The sequence below is a fragment of the Echiichthys vipera genome (assembly GCF_963691815.1).
Source record: "Echiichthys vipera genome assembly, chromosome: X".
Taxonomy (NCBI): domain Eukaryota; kingdom Metazoa; phylum Chordata; class Actinopteri; order Perciformes; family Trachinidae; genus Echiichthys; species Echiichthys vipera.
The window spans coordinates 33624173-33646791 of NC_139825.1; the positions used below are offsets into that span (position 1 = coordinate 33624173).

At 40.8% G+C, this 22619-nt stretch overlaps 1 protein-coding gene across 3 annotated transcripts; it reads right to left on the reverse strand.

The window, feature by feature from the left end:
* Window positions 1-496: 496 nt before the first annotated feature.
* On the reverse strand, window positions 497-13898 carry eif4ba (eukaryotic translation initiation factor 4Ba). 3 transcript variants are annotated; one of them, XM_083938829.1, is made up of 15 exons: window positions 13863-13898; window positions 11724-11864; window positions 9913-10118; window positions 8716-8832; window positions 8523-8577; window positions 7463-7609; window positions 6454-6576; window positions 6072-6242; window positions 5427-5754; window positions 4668-4756; window positions 3980-4241; window positions 3703-3740; window positions 2017-2146; window positions 1573-1645; window positions 497-1319 (listed from the first exon to the last, which is right to left on the reverse strand). In XM_083938829.1, exons 1-15 carry the CDS (start codon window positions 13873-13875, stop codon window positions 1242-1244), a joined length of 1971 nt encoding a protein of 656 aa, XP_083794955.1. In that variant the 5' UTR covers window positions 13876-13898; the 3' UTR covers window positions 497-1241. The 3 variants fall into 3 exon arrangements, with proteins under 3 accessions (XP_083794955.1, XP_083794956.1, XP_083794957.1); XM_083938830.1 differs by lacking the exon at window positions 2017-2146; XM_083938831.1 differs by lacking the exons at window positions 1573-1645; window positions 2017-2146 and having other exon boundaries at window positions 499-1319.
* Window positions 13899-22619: the final 8721 nt, after the last annotated feature.

Genomic DNA, 22619 nt, shown 5'->3' on the forward strand with positions numbered 1-22619 from the left:
AACATCTTAAGTAATGCACACATCCTGCTGTAGAACACTTCAGATGTTACCCTAATATTTGTATTACTCACTTCAGAAAGGGAATGATTTAGACAGCTGTGGATAATCTTTAGGATGGCTGGAAACTACCAACAACAATTAGCCTTTATTGAGTTGATTATTTCATTAGTGTGGAAATAAAGACAGCAGTACAATGATTGGGGATAATAGTAATGGCACTAGATTCTCTGAAGGAAAATCGTGTAGCAGATGTTTTTCTTTGGACATACAAGTCAGTCCTCTCTAACAATACTGTCAATCACTTTAAAACAAATTCAAGCAATGCTTTGTGGAATGGTGCACATGTTTAAACAAGTAACCAGTCTCAACATTCATGAGTTAGCATTCAAAGGTTATTCTTGACCAATTCTCATAAATTAATCTGATTTAAAGGGAGCAGTGTGTAGGATTTAGAAATTAAATATAACATTCATAACTATGTTTTCTTTAGTGAAACTAAGAATTGTTGCGTTTTTGTTAGCTTAGAATGAGTTGTTTGCATTTATATATTTATAGAGAGGGTCCTCTTTGACGGAGCCTGCTATGTTGCACCGCCATATTTCTACAGTAACCCAGAATGGACAAACCTAACACCAGCTCTACCTCTAGCCGCCAGCTCTAACCTCGCCACTATTAGATGTCATACACAATGCTCCTTTATAGGATTGATTTTAAATAATTATAAAATACCAAATTATTTACTAATGAATTAAGAAGCCTAAAATGAATAGTTATGCAATTACTCTGGAAATTATGGAAATCAATAAGAGCTGATAAAACTTAAGTTTCCACTTTGAAAACCTCATCTTCTGTCCTACCCTCCAACCTCACCCCACCTGTGATCCACAAACATACAAATTCATTTTTTCCCCACTTTTTCCATTTATTTATTACAATTAATTCAATGTTATCCATCACTTTTCCATGTGTCAGCTACTCCTTTTTCCCCCCATTTAATACAAGTCCAGTATGCGACTATTCTTCAGAAGCTGAATAGTGCTGAAGGGGAGGGAGGATGGGTGTGTGTTTTACAAGTAAAGGACAGTTTTGTAGCAGGAAAGGAAGGAGGGAGTGCTGTCCTCCCAGGAGCATCTTCCATGTGAGGAGTTTTTTTTATATGCTATGTGAGATTTTTTTTTTTCTGCGGACGTCATTTTCTCCTCTTCTTACTCATTCGGGCCTTGTCTCCTTATTTTCTCTCTCTATTCTACGTCCTCTGCGTCATCGCCTTGGTCTCCGTCCATTAGCAAAGCAGCGTACTTACTGGCTGAGCTGAATCTCTGTAGACAAGACAAAACAGAACCTGGATCAGTAGAGGTGGCTTTGGATGCTAGGCAAATAAGAATTTTCTCAAGGACAATGAAACATATTTTAGGATTAATGGACTTTAAAAAAAGAAAAAAAGGATGTTTAAAACCTATAATGTACAGGGGAGCACTGGTAAAACAACTTAAGGCGTCGGGGAATCCCTTTAATGAAGATTAATTTAGGTGATGTCAAAGTCTGACTAATCCTTGGCAGTGAAGGACTTACAGGGGTTGGGGTTTCTTCAAATTTCTTTGGCTCTGGGGGTGGTCTGGAGTCTCGGTCTCTTCTGTTATCCTTTCTACAATCAGAGCGAACACTGAGATTAAAATTTATTGATATTCCTCAGTGCTGGAGAGTTGACCCTTGCTGTGAAGACTCAAACACAAGGCTAAAGAGACAATCTAATGCAGCACAAATTATGCTCATTTTCATTATTTGAAAAGTTAAATCTACAAGCGGCTTGGCACCCAGTTCACACCGTGCTCAGTTCTTATGTTCAGAAGAAAAGTCTCAAATAAATTTCAGGTGTTTGAGCACTCTAAATTATTCCACAACACTAGGAACAATGATTGCATCATCAGTTGTGTAACTGAGCATAGGCCATTCTTTACAGATGCCCAGTCCTCCTTGTCTCAAGAACCTTGGAGTGGCTAGCTTTGGATGGCTGACCTGTCTGCCTCCTTTCTTCGGTCTTTGTTGGGCGCCTCTCCTCGGCCCCGCCCTGCTCCAAGCCCTGCAGGCCCCCCTCTTGCCCGTGGGGGCCCTCGGTCCCGACGCATACAGTCAGCCTTGTTCTCATCTTAAAGGAGAAGCCAGACAGTGGAGTGAAGGGAGGTTGTTGGACTTTATACAGCCGACTACACTCACAACGCACTGCAGCATAAAAGGCCACTGGGTTGGATTCAAAAAGTGTTACTCTCTGATGTGGGGCCAAATGAGGTACACAATGCAAGCTGAGCTAGAACAGTGCAATTCATCTCATTTAAATTTTATATTGACTTGAAAGTTGCTTCAAAAGGTTTTCAAAAACAACAATGAAAATAAGTCATTTTCTGATCCAGCACTGCAAATAATGTAAGTACTCAATGTTTTCGTATTTGGCCAGGTTGCTGGCCTGATCCTGACAGACGTGTATCTTTTTTGTGGTGCATGTGCATATTATTCTGCACCATACATTTCACTTTGATTATTTTTAACAATGGAGGCTAACAATGCAAGACATATTTCAGTGCTCCCCTTGTTATGAATACCTGCTACTGTCAGAGACGTTTGCCAGATATGTCCATTATGATATTAAGTAGTGTGAAAAGTAAGGATAACGGCTGTTCTTGCACCTCTTGGTGTAAATGAACCTGTCTTGATGTAAAACACTGGAACTCTATAATATAACTTGGGTAATAACACTGCATATGTACGATAAGGAATCCACTTCCTGTCTGTATAGTCAAGTTTTACCCTTTATGGACTTAAAATTAATTGAAAACCACAGATCACCGTTTTCAATAGAGATTGAAGTACAGCTGCCTTTAAAAAATCCTTCAAAAATCCACCATCAAAAAGGACACTGTGGTGACTGGGCTGCAGTCACTGTCAGATGTTTGAAAACAAAAACTACACTTTCACTTTTTAGCCTGGCCAGCACTGAAGCTTAAGAGATAGCAATGCCAGTTGGAGTCAAACATGTTGATTCAGAGTGAATTATCTCTCATTATTGGATGGACAGCTAAATAATAGGCCAAATACTTGAGTTTATGACAGGACCTCTAAAATCTAAAACTAATGACAGAATTCCCATCAGATATTTAAGATTAATGTTGATGTTTAATATGCTTATTTACAATGTCACGATACTACATGTTTATCCAATAGTTGTGTTTTGAACTACAAACAAAAGTATTTCCACTGATGAGATAAAAAACTGCTAAAGTTAAAGAAGACTGAGTCTAGTCGGAGCCGAGAACCGAGCTTAATTAGAACAGTCTGAGATGACAGAGGATAAAATGATTGGACCAATATAGCAACATGGCCTTTTCACTGGTCCCAAACTTAGATCCCTTCTTCCAGTGAGGCAAAAATTGTCTCATTTTTATCCATCCACCATTTTTGTTTTGTGCTTAATGGCTTTTACAGTCTCATAGGGTTGTTGATGTGGCTGGGGTCTTTAAGATGTGTTCAAATTTAACACATATTATCCAGGTGTATGCAAATGTTTGTTGTTAACGTAAATGTCTTCCATCATCTGTGTTTCTGATTTTGAGTCCTCTTATAGCTGACATGGTTTGTTCAACTTTGAAAATCATAGCCTACACTGAGGTTTGGTTTGGATAAAATCCCCCACTCATCAGTAGGTCTTACCTTTCCCAGATCCTATTTCATCTGCAGCACTTGGGGATCTAAAGAGAACGTAAGAACAGTCAAGAAATGGTATACAAAACACTCAAACTGATGGCTTTGATGGCCAATTCTGGGTGTGAAATGTTTTAACATGGCTATTTATGTGCAGTGTTCCTAAAAATGTTCCTAACTCAGAGTAAAATCACTTCTAGATTTGATGAGGCATTTAGCCAACTTTGGGACAATCAATGGCTGTCCATTGCCCCTGTTTAATGAATAAATACACCCGAGTTCTCACCGGAGCTTGGGAGGAGCTGAACCACTGGGAGAGACAGGAGAAACTGGAACTCTTCCGTCACCTTCGCTTGAGCCTGTGCTGGCGGCACTTCTCTTAGCCCAGACATTCTCCTTTGGAGGAGGTGCAGGCATCACCTTCAGCGGATCCTTGGAAGAGCTGGTAGGGGGGGGCTGCGGGGAGGTCCCAGGGGAGGAGGGCTCACCTTCTCTTCCGCTGAAAACCTCATTCTCCCCAGAGCGGTCACCATCTCGACACCGGGAGCCTGGTGGATGAGAAGAGCAGCGCATTGTTTCTGACTGTTTTACATCACTGAAGATTATTTTCAACACTCTTACGACTGAATGAAATACTCACCTTTTGTGGTTTGACTTGAATTTTTTGTTTCAAGTACACCGAAAATATAACATAACTCCCAATACAAAAAAGCTGCATTTGTGTCTACATGTCTTATATAAAAAAAAACAACAACCTCAAGATTAAAATCTCATTGAACAGACTACAGACTGAATTGATTGTGACGTGACTCACAGAACAGAGGTCATTTGTTGAAAATATTTTTTTACATAGAAAGACACAAAAATAGGATACACAGAAACATAGCAGTGCGATATTGTCTCTTCATGTTTATATGGAGAAATCAGATTCCTCAAGGCACGCTCTATCAAAACTAAATGAAGATGAATCTCACCTCTTCCAGAGGTACTTCCTCCCTGTGAAGACTCACTTCCTGTGCGAGATCGCTCAGTATGGGATTCTTCATTGCGCCAGCTTGGGTCCCTGAAAACAATAGAAAAAGCTTAAACAGGCCTGAAAACGACAATGGGCTTAAAAAAGAGACAGTTCTGAAAATAGAGACAAACTTTGCAAAGCACCATTAGTGTGGTGAGCAAAAAGTGTTTTTGCAGAAAATGATAAAGTCATAATGAAGTTGACCTTTTGTATATAAAATCTCATAACTTCTGGAGTGGATAATGTTAGCTAATTCATCCAGACCCCCAGGACTGATCTGGCTGATAAACTGTTTGCAGATGACTTTACCCAACATTAGGAAGCAAACAAACGCCAGATCCATGCAGTATAGCTGGCTAACCTTAGCATGCTTGTCGCTAATGTTATCACTAGCAAAAATACTATACAAGGATGGATAGGTTAGTTGGCCATAATACTAACTAGCTGTTAGTAACTAATTTCTGAAAAATTCACATAGTACCTTTACAGAGGAATTCCACACAACATTTTTTTTAATACAGTAAACAATCACAAATTCTTGTTGTCATATTATACTAATGCATGTGATCTTTTAGATACAATTCTTAAGCGTGACTTGACTTCTGTAAAGTATGCAGCTATATTACAAAAAAAACTTCCTTAAATATACTGTATTTAAGCATGAATGAGATAGAGTTCTCATTCAAACTTATGATGACCATCCCTGTCAACTCCTTACCTGTCTCTTATCTTTCTATCGGATCCCCGGCCTTTGTCCTCCTCCAGCTGCCTCTGCAGCCTCTCTTCCTCTTTCTTCAGCCTCTCCTCCACCTCCCTCTCCTTGGCTGCTGTGTCAACTGGCTTGGCCGCACCAAAGATTGATGAGGCCCTGCTGCTGGAGGTCGGAGCTGCAGCTGGGGAAGTACCACCGCCAATGCTGCCGCCGCCGCCGCCACCACCACTGCCGCCCCCGCCGCCACCACCACCGCCCCCGCCGCCACCACCGCCATCCTCCTCCTTGGGCACACTACGAGGCTTAAGGTTCAACTTAGGTCTCTGCTGAGAAGCTGGTGTAAGAACATGAAAGAATGATATTAATATGGATATTATGGCGTGGCTGTGAATATCTGAAGATGGTGTTAGCAAAGTCAAACTCTACTCTGACAAAAAAACAGAAACACTGAGAACGTGTGAAAATCTTTCAACGTTATTTGCACCCTTAAATTAATATATTTGTATCATTATTGCATAAATGGTAGATATAAAACACTACAATTACCGTTAAATGTAACCTAACATACCTAACCTAATGTAAACCTTATCTGATATAATCAGGGAATGAATAATGCTGACAAACTGTAGTAATAGCATATTGAACTCTCACCTCTGTCCTCACGCTTGTCATCACGTCTCTCATACCGCTCCTCGCGGTCGCCATAACGATCCCGATCCCCATAACGATCGCTGCTACCCCGACTGTCGTCATAATCGCGGCGGAAGCCACTGCCAAAGGAACGACGACCTCCTCCACCACCACCACCACGAGAGTCAAAACCTACAAGGATGACAGGAGAGAAAAGTGTAAAAAAAAGTGTATACAAGTTCAATTAAGGAAGCAGCAGTGCATTGAGGGAGTGTTGTAAGCCAATGACTCAATAAGGATAGGTATATATAAAGTATATTTCAGGGATTTTATGATCATGAAGCAAAAGAGCTGTTGATAGATCTGAATCCATCACAGGGTCCCAACAAGCACAATGATGCACCTCCTCTATCATAGTCCCTACGGTCCCTGTCGTCGTAACGATCGCGGAAGCGGTCTCTTCCTCCATCATAGCGGTCATTATCCCGCCGTGGCCCACGATCTGACTCATAGCGGTCTCGTGATCCTGTAACAGAATAACATTGCTATTACACTTATGGAATTCCTCTGCTAATCAACAAATGATTGTATGTCAAATGGAGCTTGGAAGGAAGAAATGCAAATTTTTTTGCAGTCAGGTCAACATTTTGGATGAAAATATAAATGGCACAACACTGAGGCAACATTGGGAACACGTTTGGAAAAGGAACGAATTTGGACACTTTCAAATCTCTCAAAATTCTTAATAGATGTTGCATAATTAAATATCTTTCTGTCATCATGGCCAACCAATATCTTGTTGAATGATAATCTCATCATATTACCCAAGCCTAGACATCAGTGATACTAAGAAAGATGTCCCTTCTGTCTAGGATTGGGTACTGAACTTAATGCTTTTAAATGGTACTAACCAAATACGGTAGGAGTCACATAAATCCATCTTTGGAACCTGAGAGTGCACATGTGAGTGAGCCTCTCTGGATTCTACTCTGCATGTTTGTCAAGGAGAGTGGGACTCCTCTCCAACAAACCCACATGGAGATGGAGCTACACTAAGTCATCCCTGCAGCTTGTTCAAGTCACAGTAAATCAAGGCAATGGCGAGCCAAAAGCGGTCACAAGTGTGGTTACACATTTCACAACTTCACACAGACCGACTTGAGGTTGTAGGGACAGGTTTGAGAAGAGGAGGATGTATTTTGTATAATATGATGAATTGGTTTGGATTTAATCTTACAACTGATATTTAATTTTTGTTATAACAGAGTGAAATTATCGAATTCCAGGTACTGGTATGGGTTCAAACTGCCCAACTGTACTTTTGTCCAAAGCTGCAAACACAATTATCCTGGGATCGAAATGTGAAATAAATAATGGATGTCAAAGCACAAACAAAGTCAGATCTGACTCACTCTCTCCAAAGGCATCATCTCTCTTGGGAGGTCCATCGTCAGCATCTGCACTGGGCCGAGCCCTCCAGTCAGTGTCTGTCTTGTCAGGTCCCATGTCCGACATCCGTCCACCCCTGTCTCTGCCTCCCATAGATCCATTGTCTCTCTCTGAGGTGTGAAGAAAAAGAAGCAGATATATCTAGTTCAATTGTAGAACATACTAAACTTAGCAAATTAATGAAAAGGTGGTCATAGTGGCTAGGGCTGTACAGTGTGGTCTCGAATGTATATCAAGATAAAATTTGAAGCATAGAAGGTAATGGTATTATATCACAGTATATTGACTCTTTAAATTTCTATGTAAATCCTTATAAATTACTGTACAATTACTGGAACTGAAGTTAGTACAAGTTTGAAGCTCTTGTTTTTTACTTGAGTATTTTCTTTTCATGCTACTTTATAATTCTACTTCACTACAATTCAGTGGGAAATATTCTACTTTTTACTCCACTACAATTATCTGATAACTTAAGTCACTAGTTACTCAGATTTTTGCTTTACACTGATATACACACAGGCTTCAAAGTGACAGTTTAAATAAATACAAATACTTCTGTGCATTTACTGTTGAATTGCTGGTTTTCTGTGTTTACTTTTTTTCAAAGTAGAAGGAGACATTGTGGTCGTGATTTAACCATGGATTTAACCAGACTGAAACGATTTCATGAACCACAACAAACACGAAGCAGGCTGTTATGGAGAGGAGAGGAGCGGTAAAAAAAATAGCGGGAGCGCGCAGAGAATTGTGGCCACACTCCTACAGGCAAAGAGTGGAGCAAGCTTCCTAGTACGTCGGTATTTGACATGCTGCGACTGTTGGCTTGAGATGCAAGAGAGGACAGCAGTCAACATCAGCCACTAAGGCACATAGGCTTCTACTCAAAGGGCCAGTAAATATTCCCTCGTGAGCCAGATCTGCACACATTGTGTCATTATTACTGAGCTGCTATTCCGGTTACACAATCCATACTGTAGCCAAAGAACAGTGGCCAGAAGAAGACAAAGCAAAAAGAGTTGGTACCTTTATCATTTGACTGGTCTGCAATATCCACACGGATTCTTCGGTTTCCCAGGTTCTGTTTACATGAACAAATGGCTCAGATTTTTGTGCAATACGACTACGTGGAAAGTCGTTCATGTTAGTTCAGATCCAGGGGTTAAAATAAAAAGGCAAACATATACTTTAAAACCAAGTTCTTATTGCATCCTCTCACCTCCTCATTGAGACTCAAGGCCCTCAGAAGAGAGTCCACATCATCAAATTCAGCATAGCCAAAGCCCTTTAGCCTCTCAGGGTTACTGGGCTCTCGAGGCAGACGCACTGCACTGATCTGGTGATAAGGATAGTGACAGAATAACATATATAACATAGAATGCACTGATAAAAAATGCAGTTATAAAAATGTAGCATGCAAAATGCTATGGAAGACACAAATCAACTTTGCAATGGAGGATATGCCAGATGTTTGAGATGTTTATTGTAAACCATTTAAGCCCTAACCTTAAACAAAACAATGTACAGGTCAGCACTGTAGTGCAAAATAAGATAAGTGATTTCGCTGATATTGGTCAATGTAAAAGCCAGAGGCACGCATCAGAGGACTTTATGATTGCAACTAACAATTATTTCCATTGTCTATTAAATCAGTCGATTTTTGTCTTGATTAATGGATTAATTTAGGCATAAAATGTCACAAAATGTTTAAAAGAAAATAGATCAATGTTTCTAAAAACCCAAGATGAAGTCCTCAAATGTCTTGTTTTGTCCACATCTCAAAAACATTCAGTTTATCCACATTTTTAAAAGCTGGAATTAGAGAACTTTTGAGTAATTTCTTTTATAAGAGAACAGGTCAAACATTTAATCTATCAAAATAGTTGGCGATTCATTAAATTGTTGATAGCTAATTGATTAATCATTGCAGCTCTAGACTTTATACAAGTGAAGCTGAGTTTTACGACTATTCCTGGTTAGATGAGGAAACTAACGTAAAAACTATAGTATTCCTCTGATGTCCCTGATCCCAGCTCCCCAACATGACTCTACTCAAACATCTTTCTATAGATAAAAAGGGAAGAAGAAAAGAAAAGAAAAACAAGCTTGACCAGTGTGTCCTGTTCTTTATTTCTAAACAAATTAACTTGTCCTTTGTGTGTCAACAACAGCAGTGTGTCAGTGTGGACTAAAAACAAACATTTAAATAACAGATGTAATTGAATATAGACTCACTAGCTTGACAAGATGCTCAGGCGAGTGTTTAAGGCTCCTGTAAAGAGCAATAAAGCCTACAACTAAAACTGTCACTTGAGTTTCACTGTTCCTTACAAAACAAAGAGTTGCAGTAATTGTAACCCCCATGTGCTGTGTGTTACACGCCTACATTACATGCGTGTGCGCTTGATATACATACTGCCAAGCCCCGGAAGAAGTCTTTGATTGAGTCCTCGGTGACATCATAGGGCAGGTTACCCAGGAAGGCCGTGTAAGGCGGGCTGCGGGGCAGTCTGGACCGGTCAACGTTGGGTTCACGAGCTGAACGTGGTGCTGTGGGCAGGATGGACCGGTCAATGGGTGGTGCCCGGAACGAATCCTCCTCTGTGTGCCACGAGGTTGAGACTGGAGGGTGGAGGAGAGAGACAGTGTCAAATAAATACAAACCTAAAACTTCCAATAAGTTAGCTCTTCTACTCTGACATGCAAAAAGGCACACTGCAACAAATACTCAATAATTAATCTTAACGGAAAAATATATGCATTAGTCACTAGGGGTGAGGAGACCATCAGTTCACAAGAATGAGACAATATTTTAAACCTGTATTATATCCAATGCACTTTTTGTTCCGCAAACTTTTTAAACGTGTGTATTTTTCATGATGTGGAATTCATGTTATTGTTCTGAGTTATATATTGATGGATTCAATTATCAGGATTAGGTCTAGCCAAAAACCTTGGATTTGATATACCAGGTGCACCGATTAGTGTAGTGACACAACAAGCCCAGTCTGGATCTTCCTACTCAGTAGGAGCATGTGACTATAAAGTACGAGGGCCAAATGACGGTAGACCACCCACGCCCATAAAGTATTGCCTGCCCCTGCAAGGCTGGGGTGGCCCTGCCACTTGCAGAACAGATGCATTTCCATTTTATTAAATATAACGGTTTATCTCACTGTATTTGTGTTATTAACCATATCTACACTGACTGCTCAGCTCTGTCTCTATGTCTCTGTGGCACTACAGGCTTTACTTGCTGTGCTAGGCTGGGATATAAGGTCAATGAATCAACTAAACACTGTTCCCATGGAGCCAATATGAAAACTATTTTGGTTTAATACGTTTCTGTCAGTCAGCTGGTGAAGGCAGGTTATCCAGCCCCTGTCACTTGGCGCAGGAGCTGCTGACAGACAGCAGAGTCCAAACCGTTCTCCCAACTTGTCACATGGTGATGCAACCAATTTATGCCATGGTACATAGCAAAATTGTAAGGTTCAGCAACACAAACTTGACAAAAATACATTATATGCATCATGCAAAGGAATATGATGAATGTATACAAGCCACAAAGGAAAAATTAGTAAGGCTGAGTCTAGAGAGCAGTAGTTTATGGCATATAGATGTTAGAAAAAACAATACATTTATATGACCAACCCTCAACTGTGGTTGATATTATGGAGTTTTTAATGGTTCATTCAACAGCGGAGACCTCAATCCACACTATTCAAACACCTTTTGATATTCAAAACGGCCATGCCAGATTTGTACAAGCAAGTAAGTGGAATCCTTTCAAAACACTTGAAAAGTGTTAGTTACCAAATTTGAAAGGAAACTGTAAAGATTCAAGTTTTACGTTGAAAAAAAAAGCAGTGCTGTAGGCTGAACAGTTCAATAATAACCTGCTGGTTATAGACAGCAATCTTAGAAATGTAAAGGACTTAGCAGACATAAAAACAAATCCTTGGTTCTCCAATGTGTCTGACCTTTTATTAATCCTTGAAAGAAAAGACCAATAATGCTCTGTCATAGCACATTCACACATAAAACAAGAACACATTTTCTCATTTTACAATGAGTTACTGCAATCTTCTAACACATTTTCATTTCCTACCACTCAACTGAGAGACAACCCGAGTAAGAGAGTGATGATATTGATCTTTCTATCGTTGGACGGAAAAATGCAAGACAGAAGCAAGGTATTTTGTGTGTATTTCAGAGTGTGCTCACCATCTCCCTCCAGGTCATCAGTCTCATCTGCCCAGCTAGTGGACTTGGCAGGGTAGCTGGGGGGTGCATTGCTGCTTCCCTTGTCCTCTGCCAGGAAGTCAGTCAGAGTGAGGGTCTTACCCTTCTTATTCTTCTTCTTAGCTAGAGGGAGATGAACAGAGTAAATAGTCAACCTTGGAAAGATGGTAGGCCACAGGTTTGTTGTCTATATGGATAAGGGGAGTCTTTTAAGCCTTTATCCACAAGCACAACATTTTCTTTATGTAAAAAAAGGAATTATATACATCAGTCTTTTTGTTTGGAAAAATTACAGATAGCTAAAGAACACACAAAGTTTGAGAATAGTGGCAGATGTTACAGATGTGTGTAAACATTAGATTACTATTATTAGATTATTACAGTGTCAAAACAGTGATGTCAGATTACTTCAGTGGCTTGAATTAGATTTCAGCTATTATTTTTGATCACATGAACAGTGACATAATACAAAATATAGTCACATCAGTGAAATGCTGAACTACTGAGAGATTTATTCTAACACCAGAACAACCACATTCTGGATTTGTGCATGATCTCTCTCCACTGAAGACAGCAGAGTCTCTGCCTTGAAAAACACTAGTTGAAGTGTGAGCTGTTGTCCTGCCGAGCAAAATAAGACTGCAATGTGCGAGTGATAATAAAAACACCTATTTTCTTATTGGAGAGAAAACACAAGGGGAGTGTTTTGCCTGTCCAATGGGTCAGAAAAGGTTGTCTCTACTTATTCATCTCCCAAGAAAGCCAATGTCCAAACCACTGGACTGCATGTTTTCTGCATCTTAGAGGAATAGACCTGGGGCGTCTAAATAAACGAATCGCTTATCCATTGCAGAACATTCCTCATAGTGTCTATTTGAATGGCAAACAGTTGCCAGTTGCCCAAGGGGGCTTCACACAGCTCAACTCATAGGGCAGGTCTGGTTTGTTTTGGTCTGAGGCAGAAAAAGGGGAGCGACAAAGCTGGGCTGTGAGCTTTATTGTGAAAATCCCAGCTGTCAGGACATTCTTTACACACATCACTAAAAAACCTGCACACATACAGAGCAACACACACACACACACACACACAGGTTAACAACTCTTTCCATGTTAATAATGCCAAGTCATTGTTCACAATTAACAGGCCTAACTAGCCTTGACTGCTAGAACCCTCAAAAAACAGAAAAAATAACATGTTGACCGCTTTCTTAGAGCTCCACGCTAATGCGACATTAGCAAGCATGAAGCTGCGCAACGTTGACTTTTGGCAGCACTGACTTCTGCTGAAGCTGCAACAGCTACGAGGGCCTACAGTTAGCCGTTTAGTTGAGTGTTTGCTGCCTACGCAGACCGTTTTTGTCTTTGACTATGCGGGCTTAGTCAGCAAAGGAGTGCTGACGGGGGAAGTGTCCCTGCTTAGCTGGCTAGGTTTTAGGGCCTAGTGCACGTCGCAGCACCAGGATCAAAGTGCGCAATCATCGGCGCAAGACTTGACCGGCCGGATGGGACGGCTGTAAAGTTGCGGAGCTGCCAGGGAAGTATTTAAGATGCGACTTAACAGGCCCAGCTGCCCCGGTTCGTCAAAAACCAGATACCCGAGAGCCAGGCAGCACACGTGGGGGAGACTCCTCGGGCAGCACGGACGTCTCGGCCCAACCCTCCTCCACGAGACGCGCTTGCGCCCCGATGCTTATCTGCTCTGAGCGCCACGGCGAGCTCCCCTCCACGGCCACACAATGTGCCAGCCCTGCACGCAGTTAGCAACATTTCATAACATGTCACACAAAGTCCAAAACACGCAATACCGTATAAACCTAAAAGCGGACAACCCGAACATCGCGATTCACTTTTCTCATAAAGAAAATGCCGCATGTAATCTGTAGGTTACAGTTTTAAAATTGTGCAACTCGCCGCTTCGCTCATTCGCCTTCTACCAGCAGCAGCTACGTCTTAACCGGGACAAAACGACCGACGAACCGATTTATAAACGCGGGACAACGTCGCCAATCAGTAAGATGAGGCTTTGAAAATCCTAAAACCTAATGTGTTAAACTGTATCGAGGTATAACCCGCTCAAATTCCCCCCAACCGACACAGATCGTTCAACCTAAAAAACCTCACCTGACGCCGCCATGTTGGAAAACGAGTTCTGTACGAACAGTTCCCGGATGAAGGCGTCAGAAATTTATTATCGGGAGCGCGCATCGTCATTCACGGGCCCGCCTCCTCCTTTTTCTCTCCTCTTCTATTTTTCTGTCCATGGTCTCCTCCCTTGTTTGCATGCTCATCCACATCTGCTCTGCCATAGTCACTGACTTTCACTTTCCTGACATATTTGTCACTGACGCTGAGCAAACGTTAGCTGTAACCCACGGTTTATTTAATTCCAGTAGTTGTAATTTAGTTCAGACTTCGCAGTCTGCAAGTCGTTGGGCCAAAATACCATAGCCTCCATGCAGCTTTGTTTTAAATGTTATACAATACGGATGTAACATATGTATGGGTGTATTTATTTTTTGCAATTAACAATGCTCCATTTTTTTACATGAAGGCCACATAATTTGAGCGGGTATATATAGGAGAGAGAGAGAGAGAGAGAGAGAGAGAGAGAGAGAGAGAGAGAGAGAGAGAGAGAGAGAGAGAGAGAGATCTACTCATTATGAACCAGTCAAAATATCTAGATTTGGGACATCGGACAAGTGTATCAAAAGTAGATTAAATTATTATCTGACTCTAAATAGAGAACATAAATTGTCTGAGTATCAGCAGATCCTGACCAAATGCAAGCAGTGGAGACAGGAAGACACAGACAGACATGGCTGCCCAGAGAGGAGTGTGTATGTGGTCAGTGCTCGACGGGTGAGGTAGAGACGGGGATGCATTTCCTCCTTCACGGTGAGAAGTTTTCTTCTCTAAGAGACAGAGATGGTCACAAGTCACTTTTTGCAAGTCAAAAGCAGCAAGTCCTAATCAAGTCTCTTGTGTTTTTAAGTAAATAATAAAATAGAGTTGGAGTGCAACCATATTGTATAACTACACAAAGTCCCAATTTATGACACCTTATAATCTAGTGTATATAAACAAAGTCTTCTGCTCCCATTACCTGGAACTAATTACCGACACACCTGAAACTCCAGGTCCTGCTCTCATTGGAGGATTTTAAGACATTTCATAATAATTTGGTGACAGACACATCTGGTTGTTGATGTTCTGTATTATATGTCCATGATTATGCTCGATTTTGATATATATTTGCTAGCAAGCTCTTTCTGTGAAATAAAAAAATCCTCCAGCCTCTCAAACGCAGTGTGATGGTTAAAGCTAATAATGCAGTAACATTAACGTCGGAGGCAGCACCGGCAAGAAAACACTTTTCAAAACTATGTAATTTGATGAATGAACGGCAATCTAAAAGTTAATCTCTCACAAAGCTAACATTAGTAACAGGCTAACGTTGGTAGTTTATGCAGCTGTTTTAACACCGACATTGCATTCTTTGATTCTTTTGTTTCGGCTTTGCCTGAAGTTGTTAAAGCCAAACACAAACTGTAATGAAACTGCAGCAGCAGCAGCAGCAGGTGTTGTGTCATCGATCCCTGTCGTCTGCGTGTGGCCATTCGCGCATCTCTGTGGGACAGAATGACTTTCTGCTCCTGATGTTAATGCTCCAAAAAGTACATAAATAAAAAGATTGTTCACAAGTCTCAAATCGCAAGTCTGAGTTGAATCTCAAGTCTTTGAGGGGCGAGTCCAAGTCAAGTCTCAAGTCACAGTTGTGTGCGACTTAAGTGCGACTCGAGTCCGAGTCTCAAACTTTCCCATCTCTGCTAAGAGACCTCCAGTACAGGGACATAGCGAAGAGAATTCCCACACTTTGAAATGTTGAGCCCAGAGAAGAAACTGTCTAAGTCATGTAGTAATGTCTAAGAAACCCACCACAGTTACCGAACTGTGGAAAAGACTGCAAGAAGAATGGATTAAGATCAAACCAGAGCAGTGAGAGAACCTAGTGATGTCCTATGGGCACAGATGTGCTGAAGTGATTCAAAGCAAGGGCTTCTACACTTCCTATTCATTTTTTAATCCTTTAGTCCTAAAAAAATGTTTAAAATCTCTCTTCTGACACAATGGTTGCTGTTTTTTAATTTTGCTTTTTGCTTTTGTTGAAATGCCTTGGTTATTTAAAAAAACAACAACATGCTGATACAGTAGTGGTAGAGCCAAAGTGGATATTCTATTAAATTCTGAACAATGAAAAAATAACAATATTTCAGAATAAATCAAGGATATATCATTTGTTCTCCAATTTTGATCTCCAGTGTCGTGACCTACAGATTATGTGCAGAATTTATATTGATAGTGAGAGAACAGGATGATAAGTGGCCTACAAAAAATGGTGCATTGTAAATTGCTAAAAATATATTGTTTATAATAGGAACAAAAAGTGGATGTTTTGGTGTTACAGGTTTATTGACAGTGTATAATTGATTTAACTGTTCATCAGATTGATGGCCTGCAGAAAGAAACTGTTCTTTTGTCTGGTTGTTTTAGTGCTCTATAGTGTTTGCCAGAGGAGAGATGTTTGACCAGGTTGTGTTCAGGATGTGAAGGGTCTGCAGTGATGTTTCCTGCTAGTTTCCTGACTCTGGAGAAGTGCAAGTCCTGGATGGACTGAAAAGCGAAATCGTCATCAGATGGCACCAATGATTTCCCCTGCAGTCCTGGCTGTCCGTTGAGTCAGTTTCTGTCCTGTTTGGTGGCTGATCCAAACCACGCGGGGATTGATGTGCAGAGAACAGACTGGATTACCGCAGAGTAAAATTAAAGCAGCTCCTGCAGGTTGACATCCTCTGCTGGGCCTTTCTCCTGATAGTGTAGATAAGTTGGGTGCCCACTTTAGGTCCTAGGACATGGTTTCCACAGCACAGTGGTGTTCAGTATGGAGATGGGGGACAATATTCTGGGCTTCTTTTAAAATCCACTGTCATCCCCACAGTTTAGGGTGTGTTCAGCTCCAAATAAGTGGTGTAATTGTGAATTATGTGATTTAAAATCTTACCACAGCTTGGTATGTAAGACATATTCACACTTTTTTTTATTTTTTTTTTAAAGATATCCTTTGACATTGTTATGTCATCATTATACACTGATGAAGTTAATCTCTAACAATGCATCAGCATTGTAAGGTCATCATATGTTTTTTTTAATGTAAAATCTTAATTTGGACACTAGTAACTAGTGTACAGCTGTCAAATGAATGCAGTCAGGTAAAAAGATACAATCTTCCTCTGAAATGTAAGTAGCATGGAAATACTCAAATAAAGTACAAGGGTTATTTTCCACTGACGAGTATGTGGGAGCATGCAGGATTAAAGGTACAAATTATTCAAATAGAGTTTTGGACAGTATTGGAGCTAATGAAACCAGGTTTTTGCACTGTACTTTGAATTCCCATCTGTTCAAAACTGCCTTTTCCCTTTGATCTTATTTGCAGTGTTGTTGTTATTTTAACCTGATTTGATCATTTTGTTTACTCCCCATTTTTATTATTGTTTGTGTTGCACTGTTTTTAACAAATGTACGGTGTCCTTGAGTGCTTAAAAAAGGCGCCTATAATAAAATGTATTATTATTATTATTATTATTATTATTATCATTATTATTATTATTATTATTATTATTATTACATTGTTCATATTATAAACCAGCTGCAAACAAGAGGGGTTGAATTAGACCAAACCAGAGCTAAGTTAATATTGTACATTTGTCAATGAACCAGAAACTTGATGACTAAGGACAAAATAATATTGTTCTGTATTTACTGATATGTTTGCTTACACATTAACACCAAAATATATGTAGGTCTATAAGGTGTGTCTCCTGGCTTGTTGTGAAGTCTCTTTGCCCCCCTAGTGACCAAACATCAATTTTTGGGGTGTGGTTATTTTGTCAATAGAAATTATAAAATCATCTGTCAGTTAAAATTATGTAATGTTTTTCAAAATAGACAAATCCGTAATTGTAATTGCAATAAAGTACTGTATCTTTAATCCTGAATTTAATCCTGAATTTTTAAATCTGCATATGAATGCAGATTTAAAAAATAAAAAAGTGAATAAAAAGTTCAAATGTGATTGGTCCATGATTTAAATTTAAATTTTATTTACAGTGCCAAAAGTTATCTCAGGACACTTTACAGAGTAGGTATAGACCACACTCTATGATTTATTTAGGATTTATATAGACCCAACAATTCCCCCGTAGAGTAGGATGGCAACGACAACCTTCCCTTTAACATGTAGGAACGTCGGACAGACCCAGCTCTATGGAGGACGGACATCTGTCTTGACCGGTTGGGGAGGAAGAAAAGGAGAGAGAAAGAGAAAAGACGGGCAGATGGACAGAGAGAGACAAAGACAGACATAAACACAGACAGACATACACACTTCCAGACATGCAAGCAACCACAAAAGTAACCTAGAAGAGCATAACAGAATCAGCATGGTACATGCAGGCTCTAAGAGGAATTGAATGCCAATAACAACATTGCTAAGGGCTAGTTAGCCCTAACTATAAGCTTTATCAAAGAGGAAAGTTTTAAGTTTACTATTAAATATGGTGACGGTGTCTGCCTCCCAAACATCACTTGGGAGTTGGTTCCACAGGAGAGGAGCTTGGTAGCTGAAGGCTCTGCCTCCCATTCTACTTTTTGGAGACTCTAGGAACGACAAGTAGCCCTGCATTCTCAGAGCGCAGCGATCTAGTCGGGTGATACGGTACTATGAGCTCTTTAAGATACGACGGAGCCTGACCAATAAGAGCTTTGTAGGTAAGGAGAAGGATTTTAAATTATATTCTAGATTTTACAGGTAGCCAGTGCAAAGAGGCGAATACAGGAGAAATATGTTCTCTTCGATTTGTTTTAGTTAGTACACGAGCTGCAGCATTTTGGACCAACTGGAGACTCTTAACAGACTTATTAGAGCAGCCTGATAATAAGGAGTTGCAGTAGTCCAGTCTAGAAGTAACAAATGCATGGACTAGTTTTTCTGCATCTATCTGAGACACAATGGCCCTCATTTATCAAACGAACGTATCGCAGAAAAACGTGCGTATGACCATTTCCAAGCAAACTTCGGCATTTATCAATTTGGACGTGAGCGGGAGATACGATCAAATCTCACGTCAGGTCTGAGATCGTGTACGCAAATTTCAGCCTGTGTATTTGCGGTGCAACACAGCAAAATCTGGCTGAAAGTAATGAACAAACCTCAGCTGTCATTAAGCATAAGCAGTCACATATTAAGAACAGATCAAAACAGATTCTTAAAACGAATTAAAAAAAAAAAATTGTGATTGGAGCAATTTATTGTACTGATGTGCGTCTGAAGGCCCCATCCATGAATGATTACGCATTCAGCAATGGCAAAAACTACCACTTGATAAATGTACAGGTGATTTGTGATGCCAAGCTATCGCTTTTAAATTTGGTGGCCAGGGTGACACACACACGATTCTTTTATCTTTCAAAACAGCTCGGCTCCAGCCCCCCGCGACCCCGACAGGGACAATCGGTTGAAGATGAATAAAATGAATGAATGTGTTGGCGCGCGGCTGTAGGAAAGCGCACTGCAGAGCCAAAGTCATCTCCTCGGTTAGTGGCTACCCTCGATAAATTGCATTAAATCAAACAAGCTATCAGATGATTAACATCTTGGTTTGGTTCTTCTAGGTGACAAAGGTTATCCTCTAACGGTATACCTAATAACCCCGCTGGCAAACCTCGCTACAGAGCAGGAGCGCAGGTTCAACAGTGCGCACACATGCACACGGGTCACAGTGGAGCGCTGCTTCAGGTTGACTGCCTCCGTTATTCTTTTCCATACAGCGTTTTTATGGGCCCCTTTTATTCCACTCTGAAGACTGACAAAAATCACATCTTTATTTTGCTCCATCTCGAGTGTCAGGATGCCGATTCGTGTGTCGGAAAAGTTTCTTTTCGTACCAGCGTTTCTCCTCTGCATGTTTGACCTCAGTGGGCGAGGCCTCTGAACCAGGAATATTTAAGGGCGTAACATGTTAATGACGATCGAATTCAGCCACTGCATTTATCGAGGCCCGCTCATTCGTACACTGAGATTGGTCAGACACGGATGTTTCATAAATCACACGTGTGTCCTGTCGTACAACCAATTCTGCGCTCAGATCTGTGCCCGTTTTCACGCAAGATTGATGAATGAGGGCCAATGTTCCTAATTTTCGCAATATTACGCAGGTGAAAATATGCAGTCCTTGTTGTTAATTTTATGTGAGAATCAAAGGACATATCCTGGTCAAAAATAACACCCAGATTCCTTACTGTGGTGCTGGAGGACAACACAACATCATCCAGAGTAACAATGTCTTTAGATATTGAGTTTCGGAGGCCGTTGGGGCCAAGGACAATAATTCCATCAGAATTTCAATTTCTGATGGAAATTTAACATCAGAAAATTGCCTATTGCTCATTATTTCCTTAATGCACATTTGAAGTTTATCTCACTGATCGGTTTCTTCTGGTTTGATCAACAAATATAATTGTGTATCATCAGAAAAACAATGAAAATTTATGGAGTGCTTCCTTATAATATTTCCTAAGGGAAGCATATATAAGGTGAATAGAATCGGTCCAAGGACAGAACCCTGTGGGACTCCGTGACTTCAGTGTGCATAGAGGATTTGACGTTAACATGTACAAACTGAGATCTATCTGATAAATAAGACTTAAACCAGCTTCATGCAGTTCCATTAATGCCAATGAGATGCTCCAGTCTCTGTAGCAGGATGTGATGGTCAATAGTGTCGAAGGCAGCACTAAGATCTAGTAAAACAAGTACAGAGACAAGTCCTTTGTCTGAAGCTATAAGAAGGTCGTTAGTAATTTTCACCAGTGCTGTCTCAGTGCGATGATTCAATCTAAATCCTGACTGGAAATCCTCAAATATTATTATGTAAAAAGTCGCATAGCTGATTGGCGACTAATTTTTCCGAGGATCTTAGAGAGAAAAGGAAGGTTAGATATAGGTCTATAGTTGGCTAGTACCTCAGGATCAAGACTGGGCTTTTTAGGAGGGGTTTAATTACAGCTTCTTTAAAAGACTGTGGTACATAACCTGCTGATAAAGACATGTTAATCATATCTAATACAGGAGTGCTAACTAAAGGTAACACTTCTTTAAGGAACCTGGTTGGAATAGAGTCTAGGAGACAAGTAGAGGACTTTGATGCTGAAATACTAGAGGTTATTTTGTTAAGGTCGACTGTAGAAAAGCAATCCAAGAATATATCAGGTCGTACAGTTGTTTCTAAGGTTCCTGGGTTTGAAGAAAAATTGGTGCCAAGCAAGTTGATTTTGTCTCTAATAGTTTCAGTCAGACAGAGTAAATCAATATGGTTATCTGATATCAGATCGTTTACTAATACAGCTTTAGATCTCAGAGATCTGATGTTTAAAAGTCCACATTTTGTTTTCTGATTATGTTGCATTATCGCAGATTTGGTGTTGATTTGTATCAAGCTTTTCTGTATAGCGCCTCTTCTGTTCGTTTTTGATCTGGTTAATTTAGATGATCTTGGGGCACACAGCGTTTGTATACTATACTGAGCTGGAAAATGCTCCACAGGGAGCGCAGAGAGGTGTGTTAGACTGCCACTCTGCTTCCTGGGCACCTGCGTTAAGGGCAGCGCAGAGTGGTGTATTAAACTGTGACTCTGCTTCCTGATCCCAACACTGGATGGCATGGTTTTAGCTGCTAACAACTGCGTCCAGGTTTCTTAGATATAAGAGCAGCACCCTCCAAAGTAGGATGAATACCATCTCTCCTAATAAGACCAGGTTTTCCCCAGAAAGACTGCCAATTATCTACGAAGCCCACATTATTTACCGGGCACCATCCAGACAGCCAGTGACGAAATGATGATATGCGGCTATACATGTCATCGCAAGTCAAGTTGGGCAGGGGACCAGAGAAAATTACGGAGTCCGACATAGTTTTTGCATATGCACACACCGAGGTTAATTTTAGTGACCTCCGATTGACGTAATCGGGTGTCATTACCGCCGACGTGAATAACAGTCTTACCATATTTACGTTTATCCTTCGCCAGCAGTTTCAAATAGGACACAATGTCTCTAGTGCTCTGGCCCCTGGGAGGCATTTTACTATGGTCCCTGGTGTCGCTAAGTTCACGTTTCTCAGAATGGCGCTGCCAATAACCAGGGTTGTTTCCTCAGCAGGTGTGTCACTGAGTGGAAAAAACTAGTTTGAAACGTGAACGGGTGGATGGTTAACCATGGGCTTCGATTTAGAACTATGCCTTCCTCTCACAGTCACCCAGGAGGACCCTGGCTGCTCAGGGATTGCCGGGGGAGGGTTAGCAGAAGCTAACGCTACACTATATGGCTTTAAAGTTATAGGTGGCCGGCTAGCTACCGTAGCACAAGACTGAGCTTCCATGGTGCGGAGCCGTGCCTCTAACTCACTGAGCCTCGCCTCCAGCGCTACAAATACACTACACTTATTACACTTACCATTATCACTAAAGGAGGCAGAGGAGTAGCTAAACATAAGACACTCCGAGCAAGAGAGAGCAGGAGAGAGAGCGGGGGAAGCCATCACCAGCCTTGAAGCTAACTGCTAAGCTAAAGTGGCTAACAGCCTGTAACGTTTAACACTATGGAATTAACGAGAAAGCGGCTGAAAGAACGAGAGCTGTGAGTGCTTGAGTAGAACTAGTTGATGTTTAAATGTTGAGCTGTTACTCTCTCTCTTCCTGTTACCGTAACAACAAGCAACACACAAAACACGACTGACACATTTACTCAAACAAAACTATAAAG

Bases quoted from the DNA above. Each gene is read 5' to 3' on its own strand.
- eif4ba (XM_083938829.1), bottom strand. The intron at 7,610-8,522 runs GTACCAACTCTT...TTCACACCTCAG, and splicing joins AGACCAGTCAAATGATAAAG to AGAGAGACAATGGATCTATG. The intron at 4,242-4,667 runs GTGAGATTCATC...CTCATCCACCAG, and splicing joins AGGAAGTACCTCTGGAAGAG to GCTCCCGGTGTCGAGATGGT.